At 35.6% G+C, this 16172-nt stretch overlaps 1 protein-coding gene across 2 annotated transcripts in view; it reads left to right on the top strand.

The window, feature by feature from the left end:
- Nucleotides 1-16172, top strand: part of rps6kal (ribosomal protein S6 kinase a, like) — a 182796-nt gene that overhangs the window by 155090 nt on the left and 11534 nt on the right. For both annotated transcript variants that reach the window (XM_028815955.2, XM_028815954.2), the window contains exons 18-20: nt 5382-5543; nt 5635-5711; nt 12617-12734. In XM_028815955.2, the coding sequence (XP_028671788.1) occupies nt 5382-5543; nt 5635-5711; nt 12617-12734 (357 nt within the window). The remainder of the gene's footprint in view (nt 1-5381; nt 5544-5634; nt 5712-12616; nt 12735-16172) is intronic.

Genomic DNA, 16172 nt, shown 5'->3' with positions numbered 1-16172 from the left:
GTTAGATGAAACTTTTTTTTATAGAAATACAGTTATGAATACAGAATGAAAATGAGACGTTAAATGAAACTTTTTTTTTTTTTTATATAGAAATACAAATGTGTTTTTTTTTTTCCCTCTTTAAGTCTCCAATGCCTGATCCTTCAAAATTGTAGACCACATTGAAGGCACAATTCAGAATTTTTTGCTACATCATTTTTCTTCATTCCAGAATCAACTTTTTCCAGCATTGTTAATTTTTCTTTGTGTAAACTGACACCACTTCCCAGGAAGCAACAGGAGAGTATAAAAACATATGGCATTGTTAAACAGACACATTAGCCAGGGCACAGCATCTATCAACCAGCATTATCATAAGTACAAACACAAAAGAATTCTACAAATAAGAATAGTTACCTTTAACAAGTACACAATTATAAGAATTCAGAATTTAGCAGGAACCCCGCAACTACTAGAATTCAAAATGTATTTAGGCATTGGAATGAGGGAGTTCTTAAATCTGTTGCTGTTTACTCCTGGGAGCCTAAGTCTGCAGCCTGATAGCAACAACTGAAATTTAGGACAAAGAGGGTGCTGCTGTCTGACAAAATCAAGTTGGTCTTCATTGTAACCTGTTTGTAATACAACTCAGTGACAGAGGTCTGTTGCAAACCAATAATTTAACTACTAATTTTTGCAGTTTTGTTTAGATAGTTTCTATTTTTAATTCTAAGGTTGCCAAGCCAACACATAAAAGCAAATGTAACAACAGATTCAGTGAAACACTTATTAAAAAGTGTCATTATGGCACTGTCCACTGATGTGGTCGCTTCATTTCCCTAGTACTTAATGTTAAATATTCTCTTCTCAATTATGTTTTAAAATATCTGTCCCCATTTTTTCAATGTTTCTCTCTCTCTCTCTCTCTCTCTCTCAAAATGGATAGTTGAAATACCATATTCTTTTTGTTCTTAACATCAGTCATTTTATACATATTGCATACCAGGGATGTTTCCTGCCTTGCATCCAAACCTGCTTGGGGTATGATCTAGGTTTCCTGCCATCCTGCTCTGGATAAACAGGTTTAGATAATGTATACAGTATATTGTTCTTAATCTCAGATGCTGTCTTTGTCATTTTGTGCCTGTCCATATTCTTTTGCCTGCTCTTGCTCTGCTCATTATGGGTTTACTGTTCTTATGGTGGGCTATTCAAGTCTCACTGCCCCTAACCCTCACACTACATGCTTGTTTTTCTGTGTTTCCCTCAATACAGCTAGGTGGGGTCTGCACACTGATTCAAGCCTAAGAGTCCTGTTCTTCCTAAGACCCCATAATTTTCATTGTCACACCAGTCAGAACACAGTAGAATCACTTTTCTAATTTATTTTATATATTTTCAGGCCCGCAGGTGGCAAAATTCTGTCTATAAATTGCTTGTGCCTGAGATGGAATCAGATATCAATATGGCTGGTAGAAAATAACAAAGCCCAGTATTTGAGATTTTTGAATGAAATATTGAAGGCTAGAAGAAGTGGCCAGGGAGAGGGAAGTCTGGGCATCTCTGCTCAAGCTGCTGCCCCCGCGACCCGACCTCAGATAAGCAGAAGAGGATGGATGGATATTGAAGGCATTCATTATAAGCACATTGTTGTTGGAGCTGGAGATGTTGTGTGCTGTAGACATTTAGAGTAAAAAACTCTCACACCTTAAAATTCTGGGCAATAAAAGAAAAACAAAAAAGTGCCAACAGATTTGTACAGCACAAATGACGTAGAAAATATTTTAAAAATGATAAAATTGTATAAAACTGTTCATATTCAGTACTTGGTTTTGATTCTGCTTGTTTTTATCAGACAAAAACAAAACCAAATAGTAAACTGTGTTGTGTTAGTGTAGTCAGTGTCCACTAACGTTAAATTCATATCCAAACTCATTAAGTGTACAGTTCTGTCTCATTGTGACATAAAAACTAAACTCCATAGTAGCTCTTTAACTGTACCATAATTACTAAAACTGAAACTAATATATATATAAAAATAAAACATAAATGCCTTTGTAAAATAAAAACTAAATTAAAACTAAAAATACACAATGAAGGAAAACTAAAACTAAACTGAATTTCCAAGTAAGGTCAGAAAAAATATAAAAATAAAAGCTAATATAAAAAAGCAAAACTATAATAGCCTTGGTGTACACTACATCACATTGTGCAGTAATGATTATTTTAAGTACAGTTGTTTTTCAGTAATGTCCTATGTGTGTTTTTAGTTATAGTAGTTGGCTTACAAAACCATTATTATGGTTTCATTTTGACCACCAGTTTGTAAATGTGTAACAAATAATTCAGTATTCTTGTTAAACTGTATTTACTAATTGTATAAAAAAAACTATCATCTTCAGCAGCTTACTGTTGTTTCTAGATATAAAAGACAGGCCTTACAATTTATCAAAAATACTGAAATGGCTTAGTTAATGGTTTCTTAGGATGTGTCTGTGTTTCATAGACACTAAATCTATGTGATTTTTTTTTTTTTTTTTTTCAATGTGAATCGTAGACTGCTATGAGTTCTGGGGATATCACACTACAGTAATCTCTCCTCGATCGCGGGAGTTGCGTTCCAGAACCCCCCGCAAAAGGAGAAAATCCGCGAAGTAGAAACCGTATGTTTATATGGTTATTTTTATATTGTCATGCTTGGGTCACAGATTTGCACAGAAACACAGGTGGTTGTAGAGAGACAGGAACTTTATTCAAACACTGCAAACAAACATTTGTCTCTTTTTCAAAAGTTTAAACTGTGCTCCATGACAAGACAGAGATGACAGTTCCATCTCACAATTAAAAGAATGCAAACATATCTTCCTCTTCAAAGGAGTGCGCGTCAGGAGCAGAGAATGTCAGAGAGAGAGAGAGAGAGAAAAAAGCAAACAATCAAAAATCAATAGGGCTGTTTGGCTTTTAAGTATGCGAAGCACCACCGGACAAGGCAGCTGCAAGGAAGAGAGCAATGTGAAGGTAGTCTTTCAGCATTTTTTAGAGGAGCGTCCGTATCCTCTAGGCCAGTGTGCAAACAGCCCCTCTGCTCACACCCCCTCCGTCAGGAGCAGAGAATGTCAGAGAGAGTGAGAGAGACAGAGAAAAACAAACAATCAAAAATCAATACGTGCTGTTTGATCTTTTAATAATGCGAAGCACCGTGCGGAAAGCATATCGCTTGACAAAGCAGCCACATGTAAGCCCAGCAAGGATGGCAGCAATGTGAAGTTGATCTTTCAGCGTTTTTTGAGGAGCGGCCGTATCCTCGAGGGGTGCGAACAGCCCCCGTGCTCACAATATATTTGAGGAGTTTTATTTAATACGTAATACACGCTCTGGTTGGGTAGCTTCTCAGCCATCTGCCAATAGCGTCCCTTGTATGAAATCAACTGGGCAAACCAACTGAGGAAGCATGTACCAGAAATTAAAAGATCCATTGTCCGCAGAAATCCACGAACCAGCAAAAAATCTGTGATATATGTTTAAATATGCTTACATATAAAATAGATAGAGTGAAGCGGCGAAAGTCGAAGCGCGATATAGCGAGGGATTACTGTACACTACATAGTCACGGTCTAATATAATTTTCCACAACTCACTAAAATTATACAAAAAAGGCTGACTGAAAATTGATTTACTTTTTCATCATGTAGGTGCAACAATTGCACCTACAAAATCAGTGAGTGAGTTTTTATGTGCTTTACAAATAAAATAATTAAATGTACTAAAGGATAAATTGCTATGACCTTTAATATTTCCTCCTTATAATAATTTATTACTAGTGACAGTACAAGGTAACTTCTTTGTAATTTAATTAGGCATAATGTAGAAGTGATGAGTTTTCTGGTGTTTTAAATTACTCGTGTTAACTTATATAAAACTAGCACCACTACACACAATGTATCTGTTATATAAATTATGGAGTTTTATTCCTTTTTTTTTTTTTTTTTTTTAATCTGAAAAACTAGCAAACATAGCTCTGTTTGCATTGATGGATTATTTGGATATATGGCATATGTGAAGTGCAACCAGGAGAGAATTAAAGGTGGTGTAGGCAAGACTTATTTTTGGGTATTGAAGCATCAAAGGGTCACATACAAAATGCAGGGCATCAGCAAAGCACTGTATGCATAGGTTTTATGTAGAGAGGAAAAAAAAAAAGACTGGCCTACACTGAAAGAGTTGTCTGTCTGTTCACAATGGGAATTGGCACAGTGACATTTTGTGATTAGGACGATCAATGTAAAATAAGGATACATTACTCTTTTTTTTTTTTTTGCTAGCATAAATACATAGTAGTCATTAGGGATGTTACAATGTCAGAAGTTTTGTGTACAATACCAATACCAGTGAAGATTTATGATACTTGTAATTGAATATAAAATACATATTCTAACAGTAGCAACAGCTTTGAAATTCTGGTATATCCATCAAGTAGTTACCCAACTATCATTTAAGTAAACAGGTACTGGCATTCATGAACATCAAAATACAATGCAAGTCATTTTTTGTGGCAGAGATAGGTAGCCCCAGTATAACAACAAATGGTGGGTGTATAATCTTGGAGGGGTTTCAGCATAGGGTTTATAAAGAATAATATATCATGAACTACCTGATTTATCTGAACATGTGCACATTCCAGATTTATTTTCTGACTTTTTCTCTCCAGTAAATAAAAAAAATATTACTTAAATTCCATACTAAATGTAAAAGTTCAAATGTTATATCTGTACTGTTGATTTAGTGAATTTCAAGATAATTCAGGATATTTCAATTTTAAAGAAGTCTTTAAAGCTGTTTTTTTAAGAATATGATTTAAAAGTCTGGTTTGTCAAAGCATCACTCTGTTAGGTTAGTAATATTTGCAACATTGCTGCGGAGTAATATTTAACAGATGAGTCAAATTAATTCATATTTCAAATGTCAGTAAAAAGTAGAGTTTTGCATCTCTAATAAAATTCAATCACTTCAGTATATTAAAGACTCGGCATTCATTGTGTGTAATGCATTAAAATTTGATGTTCCTTACTTTAGGCAATGAACAGTGTAGACACAATGGTGTAAAATATTGAGTTGATTTAGTATACATGTTTTAGTTCCCTGAGCTGACCCAGTTATCAGCCAACTTTCTAACTTTGCAGAGTATAGCACTTTACCATAAGCAGTTTAGAAAAACTCTTTAAAATTTAAAAATGAATAAAAAAAAGAAAGTTGCCTTCCCCAATTCTTCCAGAATGTATTTTGAGTATATTGATCTTAAAGGAAAATGTACTCTTGACTTTGATGTACAGAATTTTAATAGTACTAAAATAAAATACAAAACAAAAGTCTTTTCTCCCCCCACCCCACCCCCTGTTTTTCAGGTTGTTCATCGGGATCTTAAGCCAAGTAATATTCTATATATGGATGATTCTGGTAACCCAGATTCAATTAGAATTTGTGATTTTGGTTTTGCAAAGCAACTGCGGGGAGAAAATGGGCTGCTTCTTACGCCCTGCTATACAGCTAACTTTGTTGCACCTGAGGTAAGCATGGTATAAATTGCATTATAGATTTTCTGGTGTATGCTAATTTAATTGGAAGTAAATAATGTACTTTTTTTTTTTCTTTTTTCAGGTCCTCATGAGACAGGGGTATGATGCTGCTTGTGATATCTGGAGTCTTGGCGTTCTGTTGTACACAATGCTGGCAGGGTATGTGAGATCCAGTATAACTAATATTTGTAATTTTAAAAAAAAAATCTTTGCAAACTCCTCATAGACATAATATGTTATGTAAATGTTAGCATTCATGTTATAATAGTATATAAGCCATTGATTTTTGTTGCACAAAATAGAAATCTTAACTGATGAGAATCCTGTATTACACAAATTGTGTGACCTCTGACCTTTCCTGGGAATGATTTTGTGTTAGAATTTGTAGTTTGAGATGGCACAACAGCAAAAATGGAGGCAGAATAGGAGCACAATTCCAGTTATTTGAGATCAGGTAGAGTAATGGTCCTAAACCCATGCCAGCTGATCAGCTGTGTGGCTGACTTGGGCAAATGTCATCAAATGATGTACTGGGATATTTCTAGTTATTTTGTTTTATCCCTTGTTGAGGATGGAGTGATAATGAGAAACTTAAAAAACACCAAAGCATGCAAGTATCTCCAAAGCAGAGACGTTGGTTAGGTTCTCCTGCAACAAGTTAAAAGAATGGATTTGCTGTTTGTGAAGGTGGAGGAATACTGGAGCCTGACAAATAAATGTGCTTGCCTCCTCATTGAGTGCTGAGGAAGTGGCTAGGTTCTCCTACATTGATCCTGCTACTTCAGTTCTGAGGAAGACCAGCATTTTTAGTTATTGTTTTGATAATATGTGTGTTTGTACTTGCCTGCATAAAATGCAAGTGAGCTTGGGTATTTGCAGTAATACTGAATAAACCTTTGCATCTGTTATGCAAGCTACAATAAGAAAATGTATTGTTTGTGTATATATGTGTTTTGTGTGACACCCCTACTTTCTGCCTTCTTTATTGCTGTTCAGCGTTGTAAAATTGTTTTTTTTTTTTTTTTCATCACTGCATTGTGATCATCTGCCTAAATTCAGATTTGAAGATCACATCCATTTAGTCTCCTAGCCATAATACATTCGCTATGGACAACTTAAAATAAAACTGACACATCTCAAGGCACTCTGGACCAATTTGGAAATGTATGGCTTTTAGACATGAAAAAATCTACTATAGTAGCAAGGAATGAAATTTCAAACTACACATTTCATGTGATTCAGCACTGGACTCAGGTGCAGTTTAGTTGCTATGCTAACCACTGTGCTCCTAGGCTTTTGCTTTATGCTTTAAAGCATGAGGATGGCAAACCATTAAAAAGGTTTTCTCAAGATGCCTTTTTTCACACTAAGTCTGTGCTTCTTTAAAAGAGGGGCAACATAACTAAGCTACATATCTGGGTAGACATGGTCCTTTTTTGACTTCTGTAATAATCCAAGACTGGGTTGCTGGGACATGGCCAGCATGAGATGGCACACTTAAATGTGCCAATGTAGTTTATAAGTCATCTCATCCAGCATACACAGGTTGTGATCTCCTTTAGCCCTTCAAGATGAGATTGTTTCTTCATAATGTGAAGTTTGCGACTGATGGGTACTGTTTAGCCAGCAAAACCACAAAACGAGAACCTCAGTAGAAACTACTATTTTCTTCTAAATGAAACGAATAAGTGTATGGATTGTTTATTGTATTTTTCAAATTTAGAATCTTCAGATAGAGATGGCAGCTGTTTTTCATGTTTTAGCTGTGTTTAAAGATATAAAATATTCTGTAGCCACATACTGAGAGATGTAAAGTGTACTTCAACACATTCTTGATTTTAAGATTTGCTTTTGTTTTTTTCAGATTATTGTAACAATCTCTAACAGAGCAAATAATGCTTGACCTTTTGTAGCTCACTGTTGGTTTAAACTGTGTAACCTTGATCGAACACCAAGTCATTTGACTGCCTTTTTGTGTGCTCAAGATCAAGCTGTGTATATGTGCTTCACCAGGTTTTCAGGACAGTGAGTACTCATTGAGTTTTAAGAGTAAAGTTGCTAATCCGGAGGAAGCCTTAAAGCTTTGGAATGTTTATTCCAGTGTAGACATATACTTGGCAAACCATTCTCCTAGCAAATCAGAGATCCCGCACAGATTACAAAAGGTTGCTAATAAAGTGATCTTGGAGGCAAAAGAAAACTAAATTTATAATAGGTACAATCATATAGTAAGAGTTAGAATAAGACAAATACTTCACCCCAAGATGTTATGAATTGGGGCATTTCAGTTTCTTCGGTTCTTCCAATTAGGTTACTTCTGCTAATGGTGCTGCCCTCTTGCTGGACTGCACTCCTATAGAGAAACAAAAAAAACTTGCGAACTGTTTTTAATTGCAGGGCAGGAAAGGTATACTCTTTGGGAGCATCAGTCCCAATGTTAAAAGTATGGCAACTTTATTCCTAGGATAAAGAAAGTCATGATATTGCAGACTTGAGGGAATGACAAAGGGGTTTGCATCAGTGATTTGGAGCCTTACAATGAGTTTTACGTTATGCTTAAGCAGTAGTGTGGTTAAAATTCTTAATAATGCTGGGATGGATCCAATTGACCTTTTCAACTTCAGAACAAATTGCTTTGATAAAGATAACATGCCAGTTCCACAAAAGCTCAAGACTTATGATGATGTAAAAAGCTTAGGGTTAATCTGGGAGGCTAATCTTAGAGATTCTGCTCATGCCATTACTTACAGTTAAAAAAGAGAATGCCAGAAGGTTAAGTGCTTTGTTCATGTCTTTTGTTTAATAGAGGAGCACATATAGAATTTATAAATAATTTTATAATCTTTTGCATTAAAAGAGTGGCAATATATGTGCTCTTACTTTTTTCTTGTGTTGCCACTCAGGTCATGGCAAAATAGTTTACATCCACAAGTTAAATAATGGTTTTATTTGATGTAGAGAAAAGCCAAGCAAAATGACACCTTTTATTGGCTAACTAAAAAGATTACAATATGCTGGCTCGACGGCTGACTTTCAATAGAAAGGTTTTATTTGAGAAATTGTGATTGTGCTGCAGGATCAAAAATAAAAACACCAAGTAAAAATTGCAAAATTGAACTTAAGCCAAGTTTAAAATAAAAAAAATATATATATAGGATAATTGGATTTGAAAATTCTAAGACTGTCAATTATAGTGATGTTACCTGTCATTTCTTGCAAAATTAAAACCATCTCAGTCTCTCAAAAAACCTAGACTCATAATGACTGATATTTGTATTTGTATAATTTATAAACAAACAATTTTGGCACATGTCATCAACAAGGTGCTTTATTAACTGATTCATTTTTTATAGTTTCCAAATAAACTACATATAGCTCTTTGAGAGATGTAGAGGGAAATGGGTGTACACACAGAAAACTTAGACAAATGTGCAATGTGCAAATCCCTTACAGACTATGACCAATCTTGATATCAAGGCAAGTTACAGTTTCGTAACACAGTGGAGAAAGAAGAATTCATATAGCATTCCCCATTTAGCTCTGCTTAACAATCCCGTTAACTCCTCTGTTGCCTTTCCTCTCGCAGATTTTTTTTTTTTTTGTTCTTTGTTTCGCCTTATACAATTTCTTGTATTAGGAATTTGGTAGTTTTCGTATACCCCTTGGGGTCAGAGTGCAGGGTCAGCCATTGTACAGCGCCCCTGGAGCAATTACAGGTTAAGGGCCTTGCTCAAGGGCCCAGCAGAGCAGAATCTCTTTTGGCAGTGACAGGGATTTGAACCGGCAACCTTCGGGATACCAGCGCAGATCCTTAGCCTCAGAGCAGATTATTCTATGGCCTGAAATTTTAAGGTAACTGACCCAGTTTTAAGGTTTTAAGATAAAAGACCCAGCTAACTTTTGTTTTGGATTTTGTTTTGATAAAAGCACTAGAGCAGCTTTTCAACTATTACTTTCTTTTTGTGTGTTTGTCCTCATTTGCCAAGCTCATCCCAGTCATGACTATCGACGGAGTCGGGTTCAATTGGCTCCCAAAGTAGGAGTGGGAGAATGGAGCCCACCCGCACCATCACATTCATTTTTTTGTCTTTTGCATTAGTGTATCAGTAGAAAAGAGCAAATGTCAGATTTCCAAAGATTTTTCCACCAAAAACTAAATGTTACAGATACATTTTTTGTATTTCATTAAAAAATAATAATAATTACTGTAAATAACATCATTTTTTAGATTTAAACATGTCTGCTGCATAGGTCTATATATAATCCATTGCATACAATGTAAACATACATACAATGTAAACAAACATATCAAACAGGTGCTAGTGATTAATGACATCATGAATTGGTTGAACCAAACTAATGAACTTAAACAAAAAATCCCCACTTGTACATGGACAGAGCATGTTGAATCAGAATCTCTACAGCAGTTATAATATTGGGTTGGTGATATTTATGGGAATGTAGAAACAGTGTGCTTTGTTATGCAAGTATCAATAAAATACATTGCTTTTACATTCATAAAAAACTGAGAGGTGCAATCCCTTGAGTATGTCTTGGGTCTGTCTCTCTGAGAGATGTAATCACTCCAGCATGTCCTTCTTGTGCCAGTGGATCTTCACCAAATGCACTTTGCTTTGTAGATACCTTGTATGATACATTCTCAAGTCACCTCCACTAGATTCTCTTGATCTTGGGAAGCAGTGGCTCTACTTAGAGGTCATCCTGTATTTCTGAATTTCTTATTTTATTATGGACAGTGATCCCAGCATTTCTGTGCAGGAATCTCACTTTGCTTGCACTCTCATACTTTAATCATTACCAAGAACTCATGACCATATGTAAGGATGTGAGTGAAAGGCTGAGTGATAAATCAAAAGCTTTGTCTAGTGATTTAGCTCCAGCTTCACCACAAATTGTCTGCAAATGTGTGGTTATTGCACAAAGTTCTTGATAAATCTCAAAATCACACTTGACTGCAAACTATGATGTATGTAAGAGATTACAGTCTGGGCATCATGGTGTATGGTCCATATAGACTGAATGGACTTGTATATTGTTAAGCTGTGAATACCTGCATGCATTATAAAATCAGTGTATTCAGTATATTTTTTTTTCATACATTGTTTTTTTATAAATGCGAGACTGTCAGTCACCCTTGGAAAAGTATTTTAACACTACTGGAGAAGTGGTATTCCATAACAGTAGTTAAACAACTTGCTTTGCCTGAAATCATGCAGATTGTCTCAATATCAGGACCTAATACACAAATTCTTTGTATATGGTGTGATTATTTGCATTTCACATATCCTATTTATTATTTGTTTAATTTCCTTTTTTACTTTTATATGCACAATGAGAGATAACACCAATCACATGTGTTTGTTTACACCAATTTCATTTTATTATAGAATGACAATTTAGTCTTCCATATTTCTTTAAATATTGTTTCTTTTTGTAACTAATGACTGAAAAGTCACTCATTTAACCTAAATTCACTCTCATCTTTCTGAAACCTGCCCATACCTTTTCTATCCATATAGCATACAGTAGATCATTATCCTACTAAAAAAGTACATTTTCACACTGGTACATTTTTCATGAGAGATGCACCTAATTGGCAATAATGTTCAAATATTGTGCAGCATTTAAATATTGCTTTACAGATTATCATTATCTGCACTGATATGATGCTAGTACTGACTGAGCCGTCAAATTACATAGAAAGCACAAATGTACCTACTAAAGTGGCCACTTGGTGTACAGAGCATAAAACTGAAAGTGAAGTTGAGAAAATAAAGCTGAAAAGTGAATCGAGATTCTAAATCATTCATTTGGAAAGTGAGTGGTGCTACTGCAATAAACAAATAAATTTCTTTTTTTAGTTTCATTTTCTGATGTGGCTGAAACAACTATTATATTCATACTGTTGGTTTAATTACTAACTCATTGATTTGGCTCACTTTTTTCTTTATGTAAGTATTGTTGAACCTGACACTTTACTCATAAACTACCAATTAATAATAATTGGCCCAACTTGTCTAACTGATGTCTGCTGTCACCTGTTGGATTGATATACTGAGCATATTTCCTGACTGTTTTAAAAGAATATCAAAATTTTTATAACTACTGTTAAAATAACCGCAGTTGACAGCGTGATTTGACTTGTTTGTGCCAGCCGTTAAAAATGTATATGCAGCATATATGCATATGCATATATGCAATGTAAAAAGTGTCTTGGAATGTTTTTCACCACAAAAATAGTGTGTGTTTGTGGTAGTAAGAATTTTCTGAAAAACACCTCATTGATGTAAAATTATAGGTAATAAAGGAAGATGACAAAATATCGCAGCACATTACTTGCTATTTTTTTTTCTAATTTTTTGTCAAATTATGAAATTCATTATCTAGTTACTTAACATTTTACAAAATCTCCTTGGACCTTTCTTACTCACTGGGTTTGGCTTTGCTGACTGCAAAAACATTTGAAGAGGTCCATCGCATTAAATGTGCATTATTAACTAACATTTGCAACATTTACATTGGTATATTATTTTTTAAATTTTACTCCTCTTACAGAATAGAGGAATGTCAGGCCTTTATAAATGCTGTAATGGGGAAAGGTACAAATCCAAAAAGTCCTAAGGAATGAAGGCACCTACATTGCACTTTACACATTTCTGACTGCTTTCATTAAAAACTACTGCCAAGTTTTCATGTTCCTGAATAGATCAACACAATGGAATAATTAACACTGTTTTTTTTCATCCTGTGGCCAGTTTCCAGAGTTATGGATACAAGCCAAAAGGTTCACTTCTGTTGATAAGGCTACATTTAGCAGTTGTAACAGTGTGGTGGAAATGCAGCAAGTGAGCCCGGGGTTTTTTTTTAATCATAGTTGTATCATTTGTTTTTGAGTATAGTTTATAGCTCACAGCTAAGTAGCAAAATGTGAGTGAAACTGCTTAATGAGGATGTTTAGTAACTAAGGGGCCTTGTGGAATTTTTAATATACAGTCTGGTGCAAGCAACTAATTAATGTGAACTTTCCATTGAAATTTCTACAGCTATACACCTTTTGCCAATGGACCTAATGATACCCCAGAAGAAATTTTGCTAAGAATTGGAAGTGGTAACTTTTCCTTAAGTGGAGGAAATTGGGACTCTGTTTCTGAGGCATCAAAGGTAAGTAATGCTTATATATACAAGGCGCATGATGGCACAGTGACCAAAGGACAAGAGTACATTTTTGATTTTGCCACTTTCTTTGTGCAGTCAGCACATTCCCCTTACGTCCATGTAGGCTTTCTCTATAGATTTTCCAGTTTTCCCCGAGCATACTATAGATGTAAATGTTAGGGATAGGTGGAACTATTTTATAATTTTGTCTTGTAAGACAAAGTAGTGGGATCTGTTTGAATATGCTCTGCAAACTGATAGCCTTCCTGCTTATAAATAACTTTTTTTTTTTTTTCTTTTTTTTTTCCAAATCAAAAGGGATGAGGACATGGGAGATGTATTATGTTGTTTTACTCTAAGTGTTTTGTTAATCTACAATGCAATTCAACAGTACTGGGACATTTTAGGATTCACATCATACTTTTTTTTCTTTTTATTAGTAATATTTTTGTGTATGTTGCCTAGTCTAAAAAATATATATTCAGAACTATTATGTCAACATTTAGTAGAAGCACTTTTTTGACTGCTTTAAAGTTTTTGGTTGCCTGCTATGGTAATTTAATCTGTTCCTTTAAGCTCCAGAACTCCCATGTTCCTCTAATTTTTCAACTGCAGTTTAAAACAAACAACCTTGTTTTAAAGGTTTTATAAATTGTTTTGAAGACATAAAACGATTCCGTCACTATTAATCTTTTTCAGTGACTATAAATTAGCATTTTACAGCTACTCATGTACAGTTAGGTCCATAAATATTTGGACAGAGACAACTTTTTTCTAATTTTAGTTCTGTACATTACCACAATGATTTTTAAATGAAACAACTCAGATGCAGTTGAAGTGCAGACTTTCAGCTTCAATTCAGTGGGGTGAACAAAACGATTGCATAAAAATGTGACGCAACTAAAGCATTTTTTTTTAACACAATCCCTTCATTTCAGTGGGTCAAAAGTAATTGGACAATTGACTCAAAGGCTATTTCATGGTCAGGTGTGGGCAAGTCCGTCGTTATGTCATTATCAATTAAGCAGATAAAAGGCCTGGAGTTGATTTGAGGTGTGGTGCTTGCATGTGGAAGATTTTGCTGTGAACAGACAACATGCTGTCAAAGGAGCTCTCCATGCAGGTGAAAGAAACCATCCTTAACACTAGAATTACCAGAGCCTACGAAAAAACTCGTAGATCCGGCCCACCTTAAATCGCTTCTTAAATCCGTTCACACCTCTCCGCCAGCATCCTTTGTCCTCTAAATTTGCTGATAATAGACAAGCTGCTAGCAGCCGGCTATTCCATCCCCCCACCGACTTAGAACATGCACGAAGTTTTCCCAGCTCATGCCTTGATTGATTATTTGGGAGTGAAGTGGAGTTTTAGACTGGAAATAATAGATCGTTATTTGGAACAGATGCATTTCATGCTTGTTCCGTTTCTACAGTAATCTGTGTAAACACATTGTTAAAACATATTTTAGTAATAAATGTTACAAAATGTAGGCATAAACTATAGAATGTGTAAAGCCCGAGTTCCAAAGATCAAATAAGCACTTTCACAAAAACTTCAAGGTTGCTACGCCAGTTTCCGTGGCGTAGCGCGCTAAGATTTGCCTTTAAGATCACTCTAGTTTTGCCGTGCCTCATAGACCTGAGATCGATTCCCCGCTGGGGATAAACTGTTGCTTTTTTTTTTTTTTCTTTTTAACCTCAAACGGACATAAAATTTATAAATTGGTATGCACTGTCAGTTAATGAGATTGTTATATTTTCATATGGGATGCTCCTTTTAAAATATTTTTTTAACAATTGTGAGTGCAATTAACATGAACAACTGTCCCTAAAACTGTTATTTTTAAGATCCACAACACACAGACAGACAGAGCACTGCGTAATAGAGAGACAGACAGGCAGAGATATATAAATAAACAGGGAAGGCACATGTACTGAAAGAAAAAAAAAGATCAACATGTGTGTTGTTCCTGCTGCACTGAATAAGCTCACGTGCTCTAACATCACCCCTCCCCCCAATCTGACTCTCTAAGTAACAGCACAAGTACAGATGCAAACGAAGTGCATGTGTGTACTGTATAATATTAACAAAAAGAGCAGCTTACTACTGAAAACGGCAAATATAGGAGTGAGTGGGGATCGAACCGGGACTCTTGATTACACTTGGTTTGCGTCTGTACTTGTGCTGTTACTTAGAGAGTCAGATTGGGGGGAGGGGTGATGTTAGAACACGTGAGCTTATTCAGTGCTGCAGGAACAAAGACACGTTGATCTTTTTTTTTCTTTCAGTACATGTGCCTTCCCTGTTTATTTATATATCTCTGCCTGTCTGTCTCTCTATTACGCAGTGCTCTGTCTGTCTGTGTGTTGTGGATCTTAAAAATAACAGTTTTAGTGACAGTTGTTCATGTTAATTGCAGTCTCAATTGTTAAAAAAATATTTTAAAAGGAGCATCCCATATGAAAATATAACAATCTCATTAACTGACAGTGCATACCAATTTATAAATTTTATGTCCGTTTGAGGTTAAAAAGAAAAAGAAAAGCAACAGTTTATCTCCAGCGGGGAATCGAACTCAGGTCTGTGAGGCACGGCAAAACTGCTGTGCTCTAAGAAGCAAAACTTAGCCCGCTACGCCACGGAAACTGTTGTATTCTTTTTGAAGCTTTTGTGAAAGTGTTTATTTGATCTTTGGAACTCGGGCTTTACACATTCTATAGTTTATGCCTACTACATTTGGTAACATTTATTACTAAAATATGGAAAAGTTTCTGTTTTAACAATGTCTTTACACAGATTACTGTAGAAACGGAACACGCATGAAATGCGCCTGTTCCAAATAATGATCTATTATTTCCAGTCTAAAACTCCACTTCACTCCCAGATAATCAATCAAGGCATGAGCTGGGAAAACTTCGCGCACGTTCTAAGTCGGTGGGGGGATGGAATAGCCGGCTGCTGGCAGCTTGTCTTTTATCAGCACATTTAGAGGACAAAGGATGCTGGCGGAGAGGTGTGAACGGATTTAAGAAGCGATTTAAGGTGGGCCGGACCTACGAGTTTTTTCGTAGGCTCTGGTAATTCTAGTGTTAAGCAGCGAAAACAGAAAAAAACCCATCTGAGAAATTGCTACAATATTACGAGTGGCAAAATCTACAGTTTGATACATCCTGAGAAAGAAAACAAGCACTGGTGAACTCAGCAATGCAAAAAGACCTGGACGTCCACGGAAGACAACAGTGGTGGATGATCGCAGAATCATTTCCATGGTGAAGAGAAACCCCTTCACAACAGCCAACCAAGTGAACAACTCTCTCCAGGGGGCAGGCGTATCGATATCCAAGTCTACCGTAAAGACAAGACTGCATGAAAGTAAATACAGAGGGTGAACTGCAATATGCAAGCCACTCATAAGCCTCAAGAATAGAAAGGCTAGATTGGACT

This window comes from Erpetoichthys calabaricus, chromosome 12 (genome assembly GCF_900747795.2).
Source record: "Erpetoichthys calabaricus chromosome 12, fErpCal1.3, whole genome shotgun sequence".
Lineage (NCBI taxonomy): Eukaryota > Metazoa > Chordata > Cladistia > Polypteriformes > Polypteridae > Erpetoichthys > Erpetoichthys calabaricus.
This window is presented reverse-complemented; position numbering and strand designations above follow the sequence as displayed.